The 19034-nt window shown below is 47.3% G+C and overlaps 1 protein-coding gene across 1 annotated transcript in view; it reads right to left on the minus strand.

Moving 5' to 3' along the window:
- LOC115910801 (voltage-dependent N-type calcium channel subunit alpha-1B-like) overlaps window positions 1-19034 on the minus strand; it is a 328893-nt gene that overhangs the window by 108138 nt on the left and 201721 nt on the right. Inside the window, 4 exon segments of the mRNA XM_030961242.1 lie at window positions 2935-3052; window positions 9735-9807; window positions 11262-11393; window positions 14589-14701. Coding sequence (XP_030817102.1) covers window positions 2935-3052; window positions 9735-9807; window positions 11262-11393; window positions 14589-14701 — 436 coding nt within the window.

A 19034-nucleotide genomic window follows, 5' to 3' on the forward strand; every position in this document is an offset into this window, starting at 1 on the left:
ACGGCCAAGGGGGGTAAAGTTTTATGGGATTTTGGGAAGGAATTCCAACAGGCTAGAAACACTTCCAAGCCTCCTATCAGGGAATAAACGTCTCAGCAGGACAACTGCCTCCCTCCCCCTGCCTCCCACACCCTCTGGAAGTGGCTCATGTAACACAGGCAACCCCTGGAAATTGAATTAATTTCTTTTTATCAGATCAGCCTGGCCTGATCCATTTCCAAGCAGACCCAGTCTGGCAGACTTGGGTGTTTCTGCCCCAAAAAAGGTCCCTCAGTCCTCTCTGCAGTGCTGGGGGATTCCCAAATTTCTCCCAAACTGCAGGCTCTGCCTCAGGCTGTGTAACTTGGAATCATCTCCTGCCTGGCACCCGAGGGCCAGGTAAGGGCAGCATCCTCCAGGCAGCTCCTGCTTTTTTTTCAGGCTCTTCTTGGAGTTTTTTTCCCTTTTTTTTTATTGTCTCAACAGATGCCTCCATTTATCAATTAAGTGGATAACAGTGAACCCAGGCATGGTGTAATTTCCTGGAAAATGGGCCAAATCCTGTTGTTACTGTAATCATAAAACTTTCATTAAACCATTTCTGGTTCCACACAGACTCTCTGGAAATGGAAACGTAACATGAGACACTTCCCACTTAGAAAAACAAACTTTTCCTTGCCATGATTCATTGAAAAAGCAAATTCCTCCCCGTCTCTCTGTGCTCACAGAGCCTCACCTGCAGCAAACTCATCCCACCCTGCAGGACTCAGGGAGGATCAAGGATCCCACCTAGCACATCCCTCTTCATTCCTCAATGCCCCAGTGATGTCCCAAGGAGCTCAAGGAGCCACTAGCACGGGGCTGTGGGCAAAGGGCATGGCAGAGGCACTGGAGATGTCGGGAGGAACTCAGGAAGAACAGCCCTGGATCCCCTCAGCAGCAGAAGGGAAAACAAGAGAGCTGCACCTGATGAGATTTAGGGAGAAGGTGGGTGAGGTTCCCACTCTCCAAATCCCAAATCCATGGCAGGGGCAGCAGATCCCCTCCTCTTGAATGTGCCCTGCTCTTTGCCTGGCACTGGAAGCCAAAGGAGCAGGGAGAGGTCCCCTCTGAATTAAAGGTGAGAAGGGAATTCATGCCCCGCTGGGGCTCAGCAGCTCGGAGGTGAAACGTCCCTCCCTCAGCTGTGCTGTCAAGCCTGGTTACAGCTTAATCTCATTTCCAAATGCCATGCCCAGAGGATTTAGAGCTCTCCCTCCCTCCCTGCTCTTCTCTGACCCAATTTTGCAGAGCCTGGTGTTTCTGGAAGGGCTGTGCTGGCTGCTGTGAAGATATTCTGAGCATCGCTGCCACGGCTCCTCCAGGAATGGGATAAATCCTTGGGGACACTCGTGTGACAGGCACAGCTCCCACTGCCTGCTCTGCTCTTCCCTGTCCCTGCTCCTCATCCTGAAGGACAGAATTCCAGCCAAGCCAAAGGGCTGGAGCCCTGCTGTGCCACCCATGGGCACCAATGTCATCGATGGCACCTTCTGTCTCCTCCACCCCAGCTGCAGCAGCCCATTTCTGCAGGAATTCTGTCTTTAGCCCCAGCATTTCTCCCAATTCACCCCTCCTCTTCTCCTGCATCTCCAGCCCAAACAAGACTCCCAGGAAAAGAGGAATGCTGGGACTGTAACCAGGGAGAAGGTCAGGAAATCCTCGTGGGAGCTCCTGGGTGGAGCAGCAGCACTGCGAGCTCTCATCCCACTTTTGGGGTGTTCTCATCCCACTTTGGGGGTTCTTATCCCACTCTGGGACTTTCTCATCCCACTTTGGGGGGTTCCCATCCCACTCTAGGACTTTCTCATCCCACTTTTGGGTGTTCCCATAGCACTTTGGGGCGTTCTCATCTCACTTGGGATGTTCTCATCCCACTCTGCAGAGCAAACAAAGCAGCCAGGGCTGCCTCAGCTCAGCCACAATTCCTGGGTTTCCTGTTTTAGGGATGCTCCCACTGGATCCACACAGCTTGTGGCTGCAGCCACAGAATCACAGAATCAATCACAGGATTACAGGATCAATCACAGAATCACAGAATTGCAGGATCAATCACAGAATCAATCACAGAATTACAGGATCAATCACAGAATCAATCATAGAATCACAGAATCAGTCATGGAATCACAGAATCAATCACAGAATCAGTCACAGAATCAGAGAATCACAGGGTTACAGGATCAGTTGGTAGTTATATTCCCCTTCCCCTCTTTTTCCTTCTATCCTTTATTTCCTTTTCTGATCCCTCTACTGCATTTGCTGTTGGCCCTTGTAGGAATCCATAAAGTTAGAGGGTTTCAGGTTTGTGGGAAAACAGACAGGCCTCAGTTATGACAGAATTATTAATATTGTTGATGCATCTTGTTAGCTGCACAAAGACGTGAGGAATAGAACAATAGACTTGTGTCTAGCGTTTCGGAATAGTTTTCTAAGTTGCAAAAAGTTTCTAGAAGCAAAGTTGCATTTCATTAATAAAGCTTTATGTATTGTATTCTTATAAATAAACAAGCAAGCATTGTTTTAACTCAAGCTACGTGTGTTTATGTTGATTAGTTAAAGTGTCTGTCAGTATGTGTAATTGGCTAAGACGAGTATTTAGTAGATTGTAACAGCAAATTTCTTTAGCTTGCTGGCTGGAGTGTGAGCTGCTCACATCCTGCATGTAAAAAATCATGTATGAGGCTGATGCTGAGGAATAAACGGCTCTAGATGCATTCCAAAGCAGTCCTGTCCCGTTTGTGTCTGTATATAGCTAGCCAGCACAGCCCTCAGTAAAGGTGCATTTGTTGTGATTAAACTGACAGGCCCTGCTGTTTGTCTTTTGCACTTTTGGGATCTGAAAGGAACCATCACAAGTCACTTGCCCTAGCAGATGGTGACAGTGGGCAGCACTGTGGCACGAGGATGGAAGGATACAGTTACCAAACAGGGTGAGCACGATGAAGTAGATGGAGGAGAACATTCCGGAATGGACGCCGCCCTGTGACTCTATCCCATGGTACATCACAGCGTTCCAGTCCTCGCCCGTCAGGATCTGCACAGAGCAGGAGGGACACAGAGGGTCACTCACAGGAAAGATCACTCACAGGAAAGGGTCACTCACAGGAAGGGTCACTCACAGGAAAAGTCACTCACAGGAAGGGTCACTCACAGGAAAGGTCACTCACAGGAAGGGTCACTCACAGGAAAAGGTCACTCACAGGAAAAGGTCACTCACAGGAAGGGTCACCTCATCCCTCTCCACAGCTCCTGAAAGGTGGCACCCACAGGCAGGGAGCTCTGACACTGACCCACAGCCACACATTGGCACTGGTGAGGCCAAACCCTGAGGGCTGTGTCCAGCTCTGGCCCCTCAGCTTGGGAAGGACATTGAGGACCTGGAGCACTTCCAGAGGGGACAACGAGGCTGGAGAGGGGCTGGGAACACAAACCCTGAGAGGAACCCCTGAGGGAGCTGGGGGTGCTCAGCCTGGAGAAAAGGAGACTCAGGGCTGCCCCCATCACTCTGCACAGCTCCTGAAAGGTGCCTGTGCTCAGCTGGGGCTGGGCTCTTTCTGCAGCAGCACTGACACAACCAGAGCACACAGCCTCAAGCTGCACCAAGGGAAATTCAGGCTGGATATCAGGAAAAAGATTTTTACAGGAAGAGTGATAAAGTTCTGGAATGGCTGCCCAGGGAGGTGGTGGAGTCCCCATCCCTGGGTGTGTTTAACAAAGCCTGGATGTGGCACTGGGTGCCAGGGTTTAGCAAGCTGTTGGAGCTGGGTTGGACTCGATGATCTTGAAGGTCTCTTCCAGCCCAGTGATTCTGTGAATTCTGTGAAAAGCAGCTCTGGGGGAGCCAGGCAGAGCAAAGCCACCAGGGAATGTCCCTGGGAAATGAGGAGCATGTGGGGGACACCAGATGGGGGAGGGAAGGAGGAAGGGAGGGATTGTCCCACTCTGCTCTGGGCTGGAGCAGCCTCACCCCCAGTGCTGGGGAGTTTGGGGTGTCTCAATACCAGAAAAAGATGTAAAGCTGTGAGAGAGTATCCAAAGGAGGGACACAGGGATGGGGAAGGGTCTGGAGGGGCTGTGAGGAGCAGCTGAGGGCTCTGGGGTTGTTCAGCTGCAGCAGAGTGAGGGCAGAGCTCCCCGGGGCTGCAGCTCCTCCCGAGGGGCAGCTCCCATCTCTGCTCTGGGACAGGGACAGGAGCCAGGGCACGGCTGGGGCTGGGCCAGGGCAGCTCAGGCTGAGCTCAGGGCAAGGTTCTTCCCCCAGAGGGTGCTGGCACTGCCCAGGCTGCCCAGGGAATGGGCACGGCCCCGAGGCTGCCAGAGCTCCAGGAGCCTTTGGACAGCGCTGCCAGGGATGGACAGGGTGGGGTTGCTGGGGGGGCTGGGCAGGGACAGGGGTGGATTTGATGATCTTTGGGGTCCCTTCCAGCTCAGGATATTTTCTGATTCCGTGACTGAGCTGCCTGCACCAGCTGCTCTCTTCCCTTTGAGATCTCAGTGGGAGATGGAGCAGCTTCAGCTCAGGTCACCTGGAGGGGGGCACTGCTGTGTCCCACAGCCCAGCGCAGTTCATACCCATGGAGTCCCTGCAGGGACATTTGTCCTGCAGCCCTGCAGCCCCAGGCTGCCCTCCATGCCCAGCCTGTGCTGGGGCCCAAATCCCCGCTGGTTTTAAGGAGCTGCCCTTGTCTCCTGCCCACTGCCCACCTCGACCAGGGGCTCTCACACAAGCAGAGAAAACAAAATCCACATTCTGACACTTCCTTCTCCCCCTCTCCCTCTCTGAGCCATGCAGGGACCCCAGGTTTCACCAGTTCCGTGCAGGGCACTGCCCACAGCCCCAGGAAAGGCCTGAGCTCCCAGAGCAGTGCCCTGAATGGGAGCTGTGCCAGTGCCAGCCTCTCTTGTGCCCTTCCTGCAGGCAGGGTAGGGTTTGCTCAGCTCCCCCAGCCCTCACTCATTGTCCCCAGCTCTGTCACCTCCTGCCACCCCTCCTGTGCCCCTCGGGGCTGGCAGAGCCTTCCTGCAGCTGGAATGTGCCTGGGCATCACTCTGGGTCTGCACACCACGAGTTCCTCTTCAGCTTCCCCAGGTTTGACCCAGAGGGCCACAAAGCCCCAAAAAATCCCTAAAGAGAAGCAACAACCTCTGTGTATGAGCAAGGACAGAGCAGGGGACAGCCTGAAGGGGACTCTGATCCTGCTCATCCTTGGGCAGGGACAAGCACAGAGCTGCACCTCTGATTACTGACCCAGGGCTAATTAACAATACAGGAATAATAGGAAAACTAATCAGTGTGCAAGACTCCAACCAGCCTTGCCATGCTAAATACTCATTTTGCACCAGTCTGAATTGTCTGGTGTTCATTTCTTCACCAAAATCTGGAATTCTGGGCACATCAGCACATCCTCTGCCTGCCCAGGCAGAGCTAAACAATGACCACTTTTAGTGCATTAAACATCAGGATGTGAAAATCCAATTCCTAAACAGGAAGTTGTCTTTGGGTTTAGTAGGTGAAAGAGAAAAAAAACTGCAGGTTTTTTTTTTTACAAAAGCAAGGGAAAAAGTGTCAAAGTTTAAATAGGACTTGCAAAAGGTAAATACTTCATAACACAGGATACAAACAAGTAAAAAAAAATTTAAAACTATTGAAAAAGGAACAAATTATTTAAATGTGTCCAATTTTGATAACTGCTGGGTAAATAATTCAAAACAGAGTTTCTAGGTAACTGATTACAAAAGAAAACTAATTGAAATTTTTCCTAAACTTAAAGCTGCTTGGGGGGGGTCAATTATTCTTACAGCTAACTTAAAAAAATTGGCTCTGAACAGTCTAAAAGCAATAAACTTAAAAGGACTTAATCTTTCATAGTATCCAGGAGTTAAATGTATAAAACAAATAAATTCATTTCATAATAAACAGTTCCTAATTTTCTTTTAATTTTGACTTGAATTTATAATTTAAAACCAAAACATGTAGTATTAAACTGACTACAAATAACTGGCTCCTGGTTACTATTCTTTTAACGACTTAACTTTTCTATTTGTTAATACAACTAGAAAACACCCAAAACCAAGACACAAAAAACAAAACAAAACAAAATAAAAAAGACAAAAAAACCCAAAATAAAACTCAAAAAAACCACCAAACCCCACCAAAAAAAACCCAAACAAAAACACAACAACAACAAAAAAAAAAGAAGATAAAAAGTGCTAAGCCATAAGTATGCATGGAGTTCCATGTGCACACAGGATGCTTGGAATGACTGGAAATTCCAGCCTGCAAACTCCATCCTGGCTGTCAGCTGCTGAGAGAGAGGAAATTTCTGGCTGCAGGGATGGTGCTGATGACAGCACCAGGCAAGAGTGAGTCTAGACACAAGGACACCCAGTGCAGACACCAATTCCTCTCCCAAATGCACAATTCAGCCTCAAATAATTCCAAAATCAGGATTCAGACCCAACAGTACTGGAGCTACTCTGGATTTGCACCACAGAATATGAAACAGAGCTTTGGGCTTTCAAATCTGCCACTCAATTATGCAGAGTATTGTCCACAAATGTGCATTCACAGAATTTCTATGAATTCACAGCTGCTCCTGCTTTCTGGGAATAGCCATAAAGTGATTTCTGATGACACAAATATTCATGGAAAGGGCAACCACTGGGAACCTTTCTATTTCCAAGCAGAAGACCAGGATTTGCAGGTATGACAAAGTCCAGCAAGGTCTGGGTTCAAAATCCAACTTTTGGATTATTTAGGAGTGGAACAAAAAGTCCAAGGAAAATAAAAGAGATGTTTTATGGGGCTTTTGCAGAGAGATAAATAATGTGAACTGAGCAGCCTGCCTGGAGAAGCTGAGGGTGCGCCCTGAGGCCCTGGAAGGAGGAGCTGGTGTCCTTCCCACCATCACCCATCAGCTGCAGGAATTACTTAAGTGATTAGGGAGCAGCCTGAAGGATCCAGGATCTGCTGGCTCTGTCCTCAAGCAGTTAATAGAATTCCTTCTGCTCTCTCAAGTCTCTTTAGGGATGCTGCAAGGAATTTTTGCTGAGGAAAGGGAAGGACAGCACTGCAGAGGGAGAGGCACAGGCAATGAGGGACCAAGGGCACAGGTACCTAACACAGAGTTCTGCTTTCCAGAGGCTCTGTGCTCAGGGATGATGTTTGTGTGTGTATCTTGATTGTTTTGTTATTCCTCGGGCTCCAAACTGACCTCAGGTGCCCCAAATGACCATTTGGAGTGCAGCTCACTGTTTAATACTGAGGGGCCAGCAGGTGATGGAATACAGCAGCTGTCAAGAGCTGCTGTGAAATGGTAATGGAATAATGAGCAGGTTAAGGGTGGGACAGGGACAGGAACAGGATTGTGCTGCTTCCAGGGGCTGCAGTTAAAGGGAGGTGCCTGAGGGAAGGATGAACACCATCAGCTCCAGGTCATACCCCACAGGCAGGGAGCTCTGACACTGACCCACAGCCACACATTGGCACTGGTGAGGCCAAACCCTGAGTGCTGTGTCCAGCTCTGGCCCCTCAGCTTGGGAAGGACATTGAGGACCTGGAGCACTTCCAGGGGGGCAATGAGGCTGGAGGGGCTGGGAACACAAACCCTGTGAGGAACCCCTGAGGGAGCTGGGCGTGCTCAGCCTGGAGAAAAGGAGACTCAGGGCTGCCCCCATCACTCTGCACAGCTCCTGAAAGGTGCCTGTGCTCAGCTGGGGCTGGGCTCTTTCTGCAGCAGCACTGACACAGCCAGAGCACACAGCCTCAAACTGCACCAAGGGAAATTCAGGGTGGATATCAGGAAGAAGTTTTTCACAGAAAGAGTGATAAAGTTCTGGAATGGCTGCCCAGGCAGGTGGTGGAGTCCCCATCCCTGGGTGTGTTTAACAAAGCCTGGATGTGGCACTGGGTGCCAGGGTTGAGTTGAGGGGTTGGGGCTGGGTTGGACTCGATCACCTTGAAGGTCTCTTCCAACCCAACCCAGTGATTCTGTGATTCTGTGTGTCAGGGGCAGGCAGAGCTCTGTCCCCATCCTGCCACTGCCACCCCTCATTTCCAGCTGCTCTCCTCTGCCTCAGCAGCCTGTGAGGATTTCCAGAGGAAATCAGGGAGCAGGGCACAGGGACCTAACACAGAACTCTGCTTTCCAGAGGCTTTGTGCTCATGGATGATATTGTGTGTGTATTTTATGTGATTATTCACAGCTGGGCATTCAGCTCACAGGGACTTCCTCAGGAGCTGGAACTGAAGGTTGATGCTCCTCTGAGGGAATTTAGGCTGAGCTCAGCCAGCTGCCAGGTGGATAAAACCCATCCTGGGTGTCCAGTGACAGGACCATGACCCAGCCATGGCTGCTGGGATAAAAATGGGCTAAAGCAGAAGGCAGAAGGGCTTGTTTGAGAAGCTTCTTACACAGAGGATCTCCAAAGGTACAGGGGTAGGCAGGGTGTATCTAACTTTATCTATTCAGCACACTGAATGCTGTCTCTGACTGATACTGCTCTGCTCAGCCTGGCTGAAGTTATAAAAGAAAAGTTTGGAAAGGGATCCCAACCCCAGAGTGAAGAAAACTGAGCTGGAGTTTGCAGTTCAGGGAAGGAGTGGGAGGAAGGAGAGCAGGGGGTATCAAAGAGCCTCTGGGAGACCACAGTGAATCCAGGGCTGATGGCTTTTGCTGGGTTCAGCTCCTACCCCTGACATTCCAGGCAAGTATCTTAAACCCACATGCTTTCCTTCCCCCCACACTGCAGGACTAACAGGAAATATTCCAGCTGAGGATTCCACAGGCAGCCCCAGTCCCAAAGCAAAGCAAAACCAACATTCCCATGGCTCATATCCGGAGCTGCTCCCTGGCAATACCTGTCTCTGAGCCCTTCCTTTGATGAGCAGGGAAGTCTTATGCAAATCTTATGCAAATCTTATTCCCCCATGATGGGCAATATCCTGTGAGGTGAGCACTGAACCTGCCTCACATCTGGGCAGTGGCTCCTGCAGAGCTCTCAGGACATGCTTCCCTTGAGATTCTTTTTCTGTCTTAATCCAGAAATTATCATCACCCCCCTTCCCTTCCTTTTTATCTCCTTTTGGGGTTGTGACAGTGAGATACATGAGCCAGGCCTTGCTGAGATCTGGGGAATTCTGGCTCAGGGGGAGCCCACGCTGTGCATGACAAGGCTGGAAATGAAATCTGTGAGGGTCACCTGCAGCTGGAGCAGCCCCAACTCTCCTGAGTTGGGAAACACCTGAAAACATTCATTTTTAATGATTTTAAATTATTTTAAACCATTTTTAATATTTTGTTTTTTTAAAAGACAGGTAGAAAACAGCTGCAAAATTCAGCTTTCAATCCAAGCATTGCATCTGCCAGAGCTGCAACTGTGGGCAGGGGCTGGAGAACACAAAGGGCACGTCCAGATGTGGCACAGCCTGGGCACACACAGATTTTAATTCAGCACAGAAATATCTGTTTTTTCAGCATTTTCCCCCCTAGCAATAAATCTTTTGTTCTAGTTTTCCTTAATACCACAGCACTGATTTTTAATTTGATTTTTAGTGATGCATGTATTGGTCAGCAAAGTAAAACACGTGAGAAGGAAGGACTTCCCCTTTCCTAAATTCCACAGGTTTTTGGGGGCTTGTTTGCCCTCCCTAAGCAGGAAGAAAGCACCCAGGAATTTCAATTCTTGCACTGCCCCAGGACAAGGAATGGCTTTACCTGGAAGACTGTGAGGATGGCAGCAGGGAAGGTATCGAAATTCGTGGTTGGAGTTTCATCTTGGAAATTGAACCTGGAGAGAAGGGAGAAATAAAAACCAGAGTGGGGAGGGACAGGGACCTCCAGGCAGCCTGGAACACCCTTTAATACCCCATAAACCAAGTCAGGGAGCAACATTTGTTCCACCTGGCTGGAACACCCCAGGCAAGCTCAGTGGGGAACATCTCAGAAGGTGCTTAACAGAACCATCAGCAAAAACTCAATTTCATTCCCAGAGAAAATTCCAATGCTCTGAAATTCATTTTCATCCCCAATTAAAATGAACAATCAAAATCTCCAATGATTTTGCAGAATGAGCCATTCCAAGAAGTTTTCATTCCTCAAGTGTAAAAGCCCAAATTGAAACGACTCTCTTAGCAGATAATTTCTTCTTACCATTTTAAAGAGAAAATAGGTATGGACTGGGAAAATAAAAGACCAAACAAAACCATTTCATTATTTCAGTTCAGAAGTGAGGCTGGAGTTAAATGGTAACACTGTGATGGTTCTTACTGCAAAATTCACCATTGCTGGCATTTCTAATGAGAATAATCAGATCCAACCAAACTGTGTTTTCCAGCAGGAAAATATTCCAGATTGCTATTATGTTTTATATTTGGATATTATATTTTATAGTGGATAAATACAATGGCACTCTGGTTACCAGGGAAGAAACAGTACAGAAAGTTCTGCCCCCAGTCCTGTTTCAGCTCTGGGTGTCCTTGGCACCATGGGATGATGGGGGAGCTTTAAACTGGAGACATTCTTCCTTAGGAAGGAATCCAGCTCCATGGAAAACACCAGAACAGGAATTATTCCCCTAACCCGAGCCCTGAAATCAGGGATGTGAACCCTTGCAGGCAAAGATTCCTCAGACTCACTGTTAGAACCCTAGTAACTAAAAACTTTTAATTTTCTGTGCTAACTGACACTAACCTCCAGGAGAACGCTACATTTGACCTAAAGCCATAGAAAAAACTTCCAAAATTAAATAATAAAACTAAGATTATGAGTGTGTAGTTTAAATAAAAGTGGGTAATATCACAAAGTAAAAAACTTAGAGTTTAAAGTTTTAGAATATATATATAATATAAACCAAATTTATATATATATTATATAAAACAAAATAAAAGTTTTAAGACAGAAGCTAGTCCTCCTTCTTTACCCTCTTCATAAGTTTAAGTAGCATTGTGTCATTAAATAAAAAATCCCCATTACAAAGCACAAATAGTTAGTTATTGAGTTAAAAATAAAAATAATTTAAGCATCATTTTTTAATTAGACAGTTTATCCTTAAAAGACCTTGTAAAAAAAGAGATACAACTCCATTTTGTAGTATGTTTAACAAAAGTACTGTAGAACTCACAACTTACAGAAGTATAACCTAAATAAAAAGCAATAAACATCTATATACAAACAAAAAATACAGTCTCACAATTTAGTCCTGAATTTAAGGAAAAAAAAAGAAAAAAAAAATCAACAACTTACTGCCCTCCGAAGAGCTGCATCCCCAGCAGAGCAAAGACCACGATGAACAGGAACAGCAGGAAAAGCAAACTGATGATGGACTTCATGGAGTTCAGCAAGGAGACCACCAGATTCCTCAGGGAATTCCAGTACCTGCGTTGGATCAGAGCAGCCAGGGGAGAACATGAGTGGGGAAGAGCCTTTGGGGAGAAATTTATTCATAGGAATTTATTTCCCATGTGTCTCAGGTGTACCTGAGTGTGCACTCTATCCCCATCATGACACAAACTTGGATGTCTCTGAAAAATCCATCACTGCTGAAGTGTCCTGCAACACACACTGTGCCCTGAGCTTCCAGAAAATACAGAGGGAAAGGGAAATTGACAATGGTTGATAATTCCTCTATCTCCCATCTGAAGAAGGAACTGAAACTTCTCTCCCACCATTGGAATCCCTCATTGTCTCAGGTGCAGCTGGGTGTGTGTTCTACCCCCATCTGTCAGAGCTGGGGCAGTTCTCTGCTGTCCATGGGGCAGTTTTTTCTTTATCTCTCCCAAAGCCAACCCTCCCTCCAGGAGATCTCTGCTGTCCATGGCCACTGAGTGTCCCTGCAGGGCTGATCCAATTCCAGCATCCCATGGGGAGATGCTGCGCCCAGGGGAGGAGCCAAGCATTCCTACCTGGATCCAATCTGAGCCTGGAGCAGCACAGCAGCCTTTGCCCACTGCATTGCCAGAGGAGCAGCTTTCTGCTGCCCTGCATTGCCAGAGGGAGCCCAGGCCCATCTGCAGCAGCCCCGGAGCTGCAGAGGAAAACTCCCCCCTTGTGCAGGATCCCTGCTCCAGCAGCAGCACAGCTGGCACTGCAGGAGGGCTGAGCCCCCATGGGATGGGGCTGTGCCACCCCCTGACACACAGGGGGGCAGGGACTGCTCTGACTCTGGCAGTGGTTTGTTTTCTTTTTTGTATTACTACATTTGTATTTTAAATTTTCCTAGTAAAGAACTGTTATTCCTACTCCCATAACTTTGCCTGAGAGCCCCTTAATTTCAAATTTATAATTATTCAGAGGGAGTGGATTTACATTTTCCTTCCCAAGGGAGGCTCCTGCCTTCCTTAGCAGACACCTGGCTTTTCACTCAGGCACTGGGATAAGGCAGGATTCCCCCTGGGAGCTGCAGGGCCCTGGCTCTGGTCACACAATGAACTCAATTCTGTCTTGTGGCATGAAAAATCCACTTCATTAAGGCAGGGGAACTTCAGCATCAGTGGCTTGAGAGTGTCACTTGCTGTCCTGAGAAGGGGCAGAGCCCTCAGCTTGATTTGTGAAGTTAAATCTCTTCTCCCAAGGAATGAGCAATAACAAGAGGGAATGGTCTCAAATGGTCCCAGACAGGTTTAGGTATTGGGTATTTGGGTACTGGGAAAAATTTCTTCATGAAAATGTTTTTCAAGCCCTGGCCAGGCTGCCCAGAGAGTGGTGGGGTCATTATCCCTGCAGATGTGGCACTTGGGGACATGGGTGAGTGGTGGCCTTGGAAAGACTGGTTGGACACGATGGCCTTGAAGGCTTTTTCCAACCTAAATAATTCTATGATTCATCCCTTTATCATGCTGACTGCAATCAGTGGTCAGAACCCACACAAAAATTAAACTGTAACTTGCAAAAACATCCAAAATATTTACAAAGTACTGCACCCAATCAGCAAGAGCAGATCTCAGCGGCTCTGGGTAAAATGAACTGCTGAAAATTGCTCTGAATTTGCTGTAAATCCAGAAGTTTCCCACACATAAATCAATGCAAAGGTAAAGCACAGTGACATTTTTGGTGCAGGTGCCCACCTTTCTTGCTGAACATTTACAGAACTTAAAAGTTTCCACCCTGTTTTTCCCAGAGGACAACAAATGACCCAGTACCACACACAAACCTGAGTAATAATAATTAGCAATAAACAATGAGCAGGTACAAATCAGCCCCAGAGAGCTACAAAACTCATTCCTGCTTACTTCAAATGACTGTTTTGCTCAGATTTTCTTTATCCATTTAAGGTGGTTGGGGTATTTTTGGAGGGAGGGGCTGTCCCTCCTCCTGTTACTTCAAGCTACGAAGAATTCAAGGAGTGATGGAAACAAGGGAGCACTGAAGAGTAATGGTGTAAAAAATAAGGTGGAAAACAACAGCAGGAGCACCTAAATTTGTCATCAATTTCCACAGCAATCCTGCAGAAACGGCTCTGCATGGGTTTGGAGATGGCACAGGAGCTGTTTGCTGAAGCCAGCACACATTAACTCAAGGCAGGAGCACAAAAACAACAGAAAAGCTGTGGAAACCTGAGTGAAAATTCCACCTCAGAGTCTCCAGGCTGAAAAACTCCAACATTCCCAGCCCAGGCAGCAGGAACACATTTCAGATTTGTGTCAGCACAGCAGCTCAGCCCCAGGATTAGCACCCAGCAATCCCCAGGGAAGCTGCTTTTCCACAGCCTGGATACTTAAGGAATTGTCATCAGATCAGTGGGAAGTTGATAGGACTCAGAAAGAAAATAAAAGTTGGGGGTTTTTACCACAAAATACAAGTGATAACACAATATTCTTTTTTAAACAAGCCTAAAGATAAAGCAAAGAAAGACATTCTAAGTTTATGGGACTCAGAAAGGAAAAAAAAACCTCACAAAATAAAAGTGATAAACTGAGATTTTTGTTTTAAACAAGCTTAAAAATAAAGCAAAAAAGGACATTCTCCTGTCAGCCCACTGTCATTCCCACTTAAGGAACTGTCATTGGATCAGTGGGAAGTTGATAGGATTTAAAAAGAAAATAAAACTTGGGATTTTTACCAATTGTGATTTTTATAAAAATATTAAAAAACTTGGGATTTTTATAAAATACAAGTGATAACACAATATTTGTGTTTTAAAGAAGCCTAAAGGTAAAGCAAAGAAAGACATTCTACTGTCAGCCCACTGAGGAACCAAGGGCAGACAAACTTGGATGAGAGGCTGAGGAGAGAAAGGGCTCTTAGAATCCCTTGTGGGTGTAAATCCAGGCTCAGGAATTCCCAAAATTTCCAACTGCCCAGCCAAGGAAAGGGGAATTCTGCATCTGCAGATTCAGTCTGCTCCTGTCCCCAGTGCAGACCTTGGAGGTTGGGGCAGGCAGGGATTTTGTGCCAGCTGCTCCAGGGGGTTGGGGCATTGGTTTGTTTGGATAATTTTTAACTTTTTAGCGATTTAATTATTATTTTATTGTTGATAAATGTGGAAAGCACTCCTCCTGGCCCTGGGGCTGGGCACAGGGATCTCCTGGGGTGCTCAGAGCCCGCTGTGGGTGCCGAGGGAGCTGCACTTACTTGGTCACTTTGAAGATCCTCAGCAGCCGCAGGGCGCGCAGGACGCTGATGCCAAAGGAGGTGCCCGGCTTCACTGCAGCCCAAATCACCTCAAAGATGCTGCCCACGATCACCTGCAGGGAGAGACCACCTCAGAGAGGGCATCTCGGGTTTTTGTGGTTGGGATGACCCCTGAGGTGTTAGAAAGTCTCTTTTTCCCAGCCCCGTGACCAAAGAAGTTGAGATTCATCAGTTTTGCTTCTCAAGGTTGTTTATTTTTCCTTATCTATTACATTTGACCTGCTGAGATCTGTCCAGCATGTTGGGTTGTGGCACAGTCCCTGCCCTTGGCGTGGTGTTGGCTTTTTATACCAAGAACTACCTGTTTTTACAATAATTTTCCAATACCTATAACCTGTGTTAGACAGTCTGTCTCTAAACCAATCCAGAAGTGCCACCATCACAGCAGAAGATGGAGGACAAGAACAAGAAGAAGAAGGACAGGACATGTCCAGATTCGTCCATCTTGCCTCTTGAGCCCCCATTCTAAATCCCCAAAATTCTACTTTTTCACCCTGTGATAAATTCACAATCATTCTACTCAAACTCTTGTGGCTTGTAACTCTTCACACAAAGTTGGTAATTGTTTCCATGGGCTAAAATCGAAGGCACGGGTGTTTTTGATTCCTTGCCAAGATCTCTGAGCCCCTTGCCAGGGTCTCGAATCACCCAGGGCAGCCAGAGGAATGTCCTGGGTTCCAACAAGGGCACAGCTGCTGCTGAGCTCCCTGGGTGCTCAGGAACCAGAGTTCAGGAGGTTCAGGAGAACCCTAAATTAGCCAGGAGAACTGGAAAACCTCACCCCAGCTTTCTCCATAGCCAGGAGGAGAACACTCTGTGATTATACACAGAGAGGAGCTTGTTGCTTTCTTCTCTTGCAATCAAATTACTTTAAAATACCTTTTTTTTTTTTTTTTGAAGGACGCTGTAATTTTTAATTACTTTTTTTTAATGCTGGCTCAACTGCAAATGCCAACAGTCGATGGGACTCAGAAAGAAAATAAAACTTGGGGTTTTTACCACAAAATACAAGTGATAACCTGAGATTTTTGCTTTAAACAAGCTTAGAACCAAAACAAACAAGGACATTCTCCTGTCAGCCCACTGTCATTCCTTTTCCCACCCCACACAACCTGCAGAGGTGCAGGAGGGCACTGCCCCATCTTCCCCTTCCCATCAGAAAGACTGAAATTCCTCATCTGCAGCAGAACAGCAGCTCTGGGTAACATCTACCAGAAACTTCTGGCAGCTGAGAGTCTTTAGGAGAGCAATTAAAGCAATAATTATTATGAGATCCTGCAAAGCCTCTGGCACAGACATCCCATCATCTGCCTGGCCCTCAGCCTGGGGGTGCTGAAAAAATTTTCCCAAATCAAGGTGGGCTTTTCAAATTTTGTTTTTCTGGTTGGTTTAAAGATGGCAGAGAATTCACCTCAAGCAAGGGGAAAATCTTCACAGAAATCCTTCGTTAGGAAAAGGACAAACAGTGATGGGTTCAGCACAGCTGGGAAGGACAATTAAACCCACACAGGTTTCTGCAGAGTTAATAGGATCAAACAGGCATTTCCCTGCCAATTGCTGGTGTAATTCACATTAACCCAACATTTCTGAGCTGCCACTGCCCGTGGGCCCTAGCTGGGCAGAGCAAACCATAAACACCAGTTCAGAACTGGTTCTCAGCAGAGCCCAGCTGGTTTGTGCTGTGGGAGGGAAGATTAATGGGGGCAGCAGCACTGGGAACCCCTTTGTTACAAAAAGTTCTGGAGAACCCTAAATTAGCCAGGAGAACTGGAAAACCTCACCCCAGCTTTCTCCATAGCCAGGAGAACGCTCTGTGATTTACACACTGAGAGGAGCTTGTTGCTTTCTTCTCTAGCAATCAAACTACCTTAAAACATCTTTTTTTTGAAGGACATTAAATTTTAATTAGAATTTTTAATGCTGGCTCAACTGCAAATGCCAACAGTTCCTTCGCCCACCCTTTCATGACAAAAACTTGGATGTCTCTGAAAAATCCATCACTGCTGAAGTGTCCTGCAACACACACTGTGCTCTGAGCTTCCAGAAAATACAGAGGGAAAGGGAATCCCACGACAGTTGATAATTCCAGTGTCTGCCATCTGAAGAAGAAGGAACTAAAACTTCTCTCCCACCATTGGGATCCCTCATTGTCTCAGGTGCAGCTGGGTGTGTGTTCTATCCCCATCTGCCAGAGCTGGGGCAGTTCTCTGCTGTCCATGGGACAGTTTTTTCTTTATCTCTCCCACAGCCAATGCTCCCTCCAGGAGATCTCTGCTGTCCATGGCCACTGAGTGTCCCTGCAGGGCTGATCCAATTCCAGCATGCCATGGGGAGATGCTGCGCCCAGGGGAGGAGCCAAGCATTCCTACCTGGATCCAATCTGAGCCTGGAGCAGCACAGCAGCCTTTGCCCACTGCATTGCCAGAGGAGCAGCTTTCTGCTGCCCTGCATTGCCAGAGGGAGCCCAGGCCCATCTGCAGCAGCCCTGGAGCTGCAGAGGAAAACTCCCCCCTTGTGCAGGATCCCTGCTCCAGCAGCAGCACAGCTGGCACTGCAGGAGGGCTGAGCCCCCATGGGATGGGGCTGTGCCACCCCCTGACACACAGGGGGGCAGGTCCTGCTCTCACTCTGGCAGTGGTTTGGGTTTTGTTTTGTACTATTGCATTTGTATTTTAATTTTCCTAGTAAAGAACTGTTATTCCTATTCCCATATCTTTGCCTGAGAGCTTCTTAGTTTCAAAATCATAATAATTTGGAATAAAATGTAAATAATTACATTTTTCATTTTCCATTTTACAGGAGGCTCCTGCATTCCTCACCAGACACCTGTCTTTCCAAACCCAGGCACTCATGAATCAGAAAAACCTTTCCTCAGCCCCTGTACATGGCACTGATAATTAATTTTCCTCAGCAGCCCCTCCTGGGAGCCTGGTTCCCACTGGACTGCTGCTCCCCAGGCAGATGTTGCTCTGGTTTGTTTTGTCACCCTTGGAGCTCACACGGTTCCATCTTGGTGGTTTGTCAGACAAAACTGGGTACAGAGCTCTGTGATGTTCCAGTGCTGAACTCGTTCTGGGGGCTGGAAGGTGGGTGAGGAAGGGAAAAACACAGACAGAAGGAGGATCCCTATGGATTCTCTGAAGGAGGAAGAATTAGCAACAGATCAACAGCTTTTCCTCTTGGGAAACCCTCGGCGGAGCTCCCTGCCAGGGCTGCACAGCCCACAAAGCTCAGACACCTCCTAAGTGCAGCTTTTGCCTTGTGCAAGCTCCTAAATCACCTGTCCCTGAGAAGCTCTCATTGTGGAAGGAGCATCCTGCATTTAGGGATCCAAGGAAATTGGCAGCCAGCCTGGGGGGCAGCTCAGAGCCAACCCAGTGCAGAACCTTGACCCTTGTGTTGCCCATGGCGGATCCATTGAGGCTTTTAATAAATCCCTGCTTTATTCTTTAGCTCTGTCTAGTCTCTGTTCTAGGGCAACCTTCACAAGGCATCAGTGACACCCCTAAAGGACAATTTATGGACAGTCTGGGTCTGGGCACTGTCCCTTGGGCTGTGCAGGACAGCCTGTCATATCTTCTGGAAAAATCCCTTGCCCAGGATTCTTCTCCTGGGAAGCGGAGAAGCCTCAGAGAAAAAGGAAAACAATTCTTATCTCATTTGCTTCTCCTGTGTTTTGCTGCTTTGGAATGTGGTTGGAGATTGTTTATCCAACATGTGAATTGTTTTTACTTTATGACCAATCACAGTCCAGCTGTGTCAGGACTCTGGAAGGAGTCACAAGTTTTCATTAGTATCTTGTTAAGCCTCCTGTCTGTATCCTTTCTCTATTCTTTAGTATAGTTTTAGTAGAGCATTCTCTAATATAATATAGAACATAAAATAATAAATTAGCCTTCTAAGAACATGGAGTCAGATTCATCATTTCCTCCCAATGACAGGGGACCCTGAAAATACCACAGATCATCTCAACCCTCTGAGCCACCATGATAGTATAGGGATAAAATGTTTCTAAAATGATGGGATATTCAGGGGCAGTTGGAAAGAAAGGTCGGGCCTGGTATGCCCTGGGAAAATGTTAGGCTTACTGGATCATGCAAAACAGCACCTGTATAATCATTGAATGGCTATGATAAATGATCTGATTGTTAAATGGGATGATTGTCTGGTGATTGGATATAATTATTGTTTAATCGTAACAAGAATCATGAGGAACAATGTTTGGGTGGTTTGATGGAAATTACAAAATCCATGCTTGGATGAAATCAATGTGTAGGCCTGGAATTGTCCCAAGCACCCAGCTGCAGCACCCAGCCAGCCCAAAGTGTCTGTGGGGTGAAACACCACACACCAGCCAGCCAAAAGTGTCTGTGGGGTGAAACACCA

This window comes from Camarhynchus parvulus, chromosome 17 (genome assembly GCF_901933205.1).
Source record: "Camarhynchus parvulus chromosome 17, STF_HiC, whole genome shotgun sequence".
In the NCBI taxonomy this organism is placed as follows: Eukaryota; Metazoa; Chordata; class Aves; order Passeriformes; family Thraupidae; genus Camarhynchus; species Camarhynchus parvulus.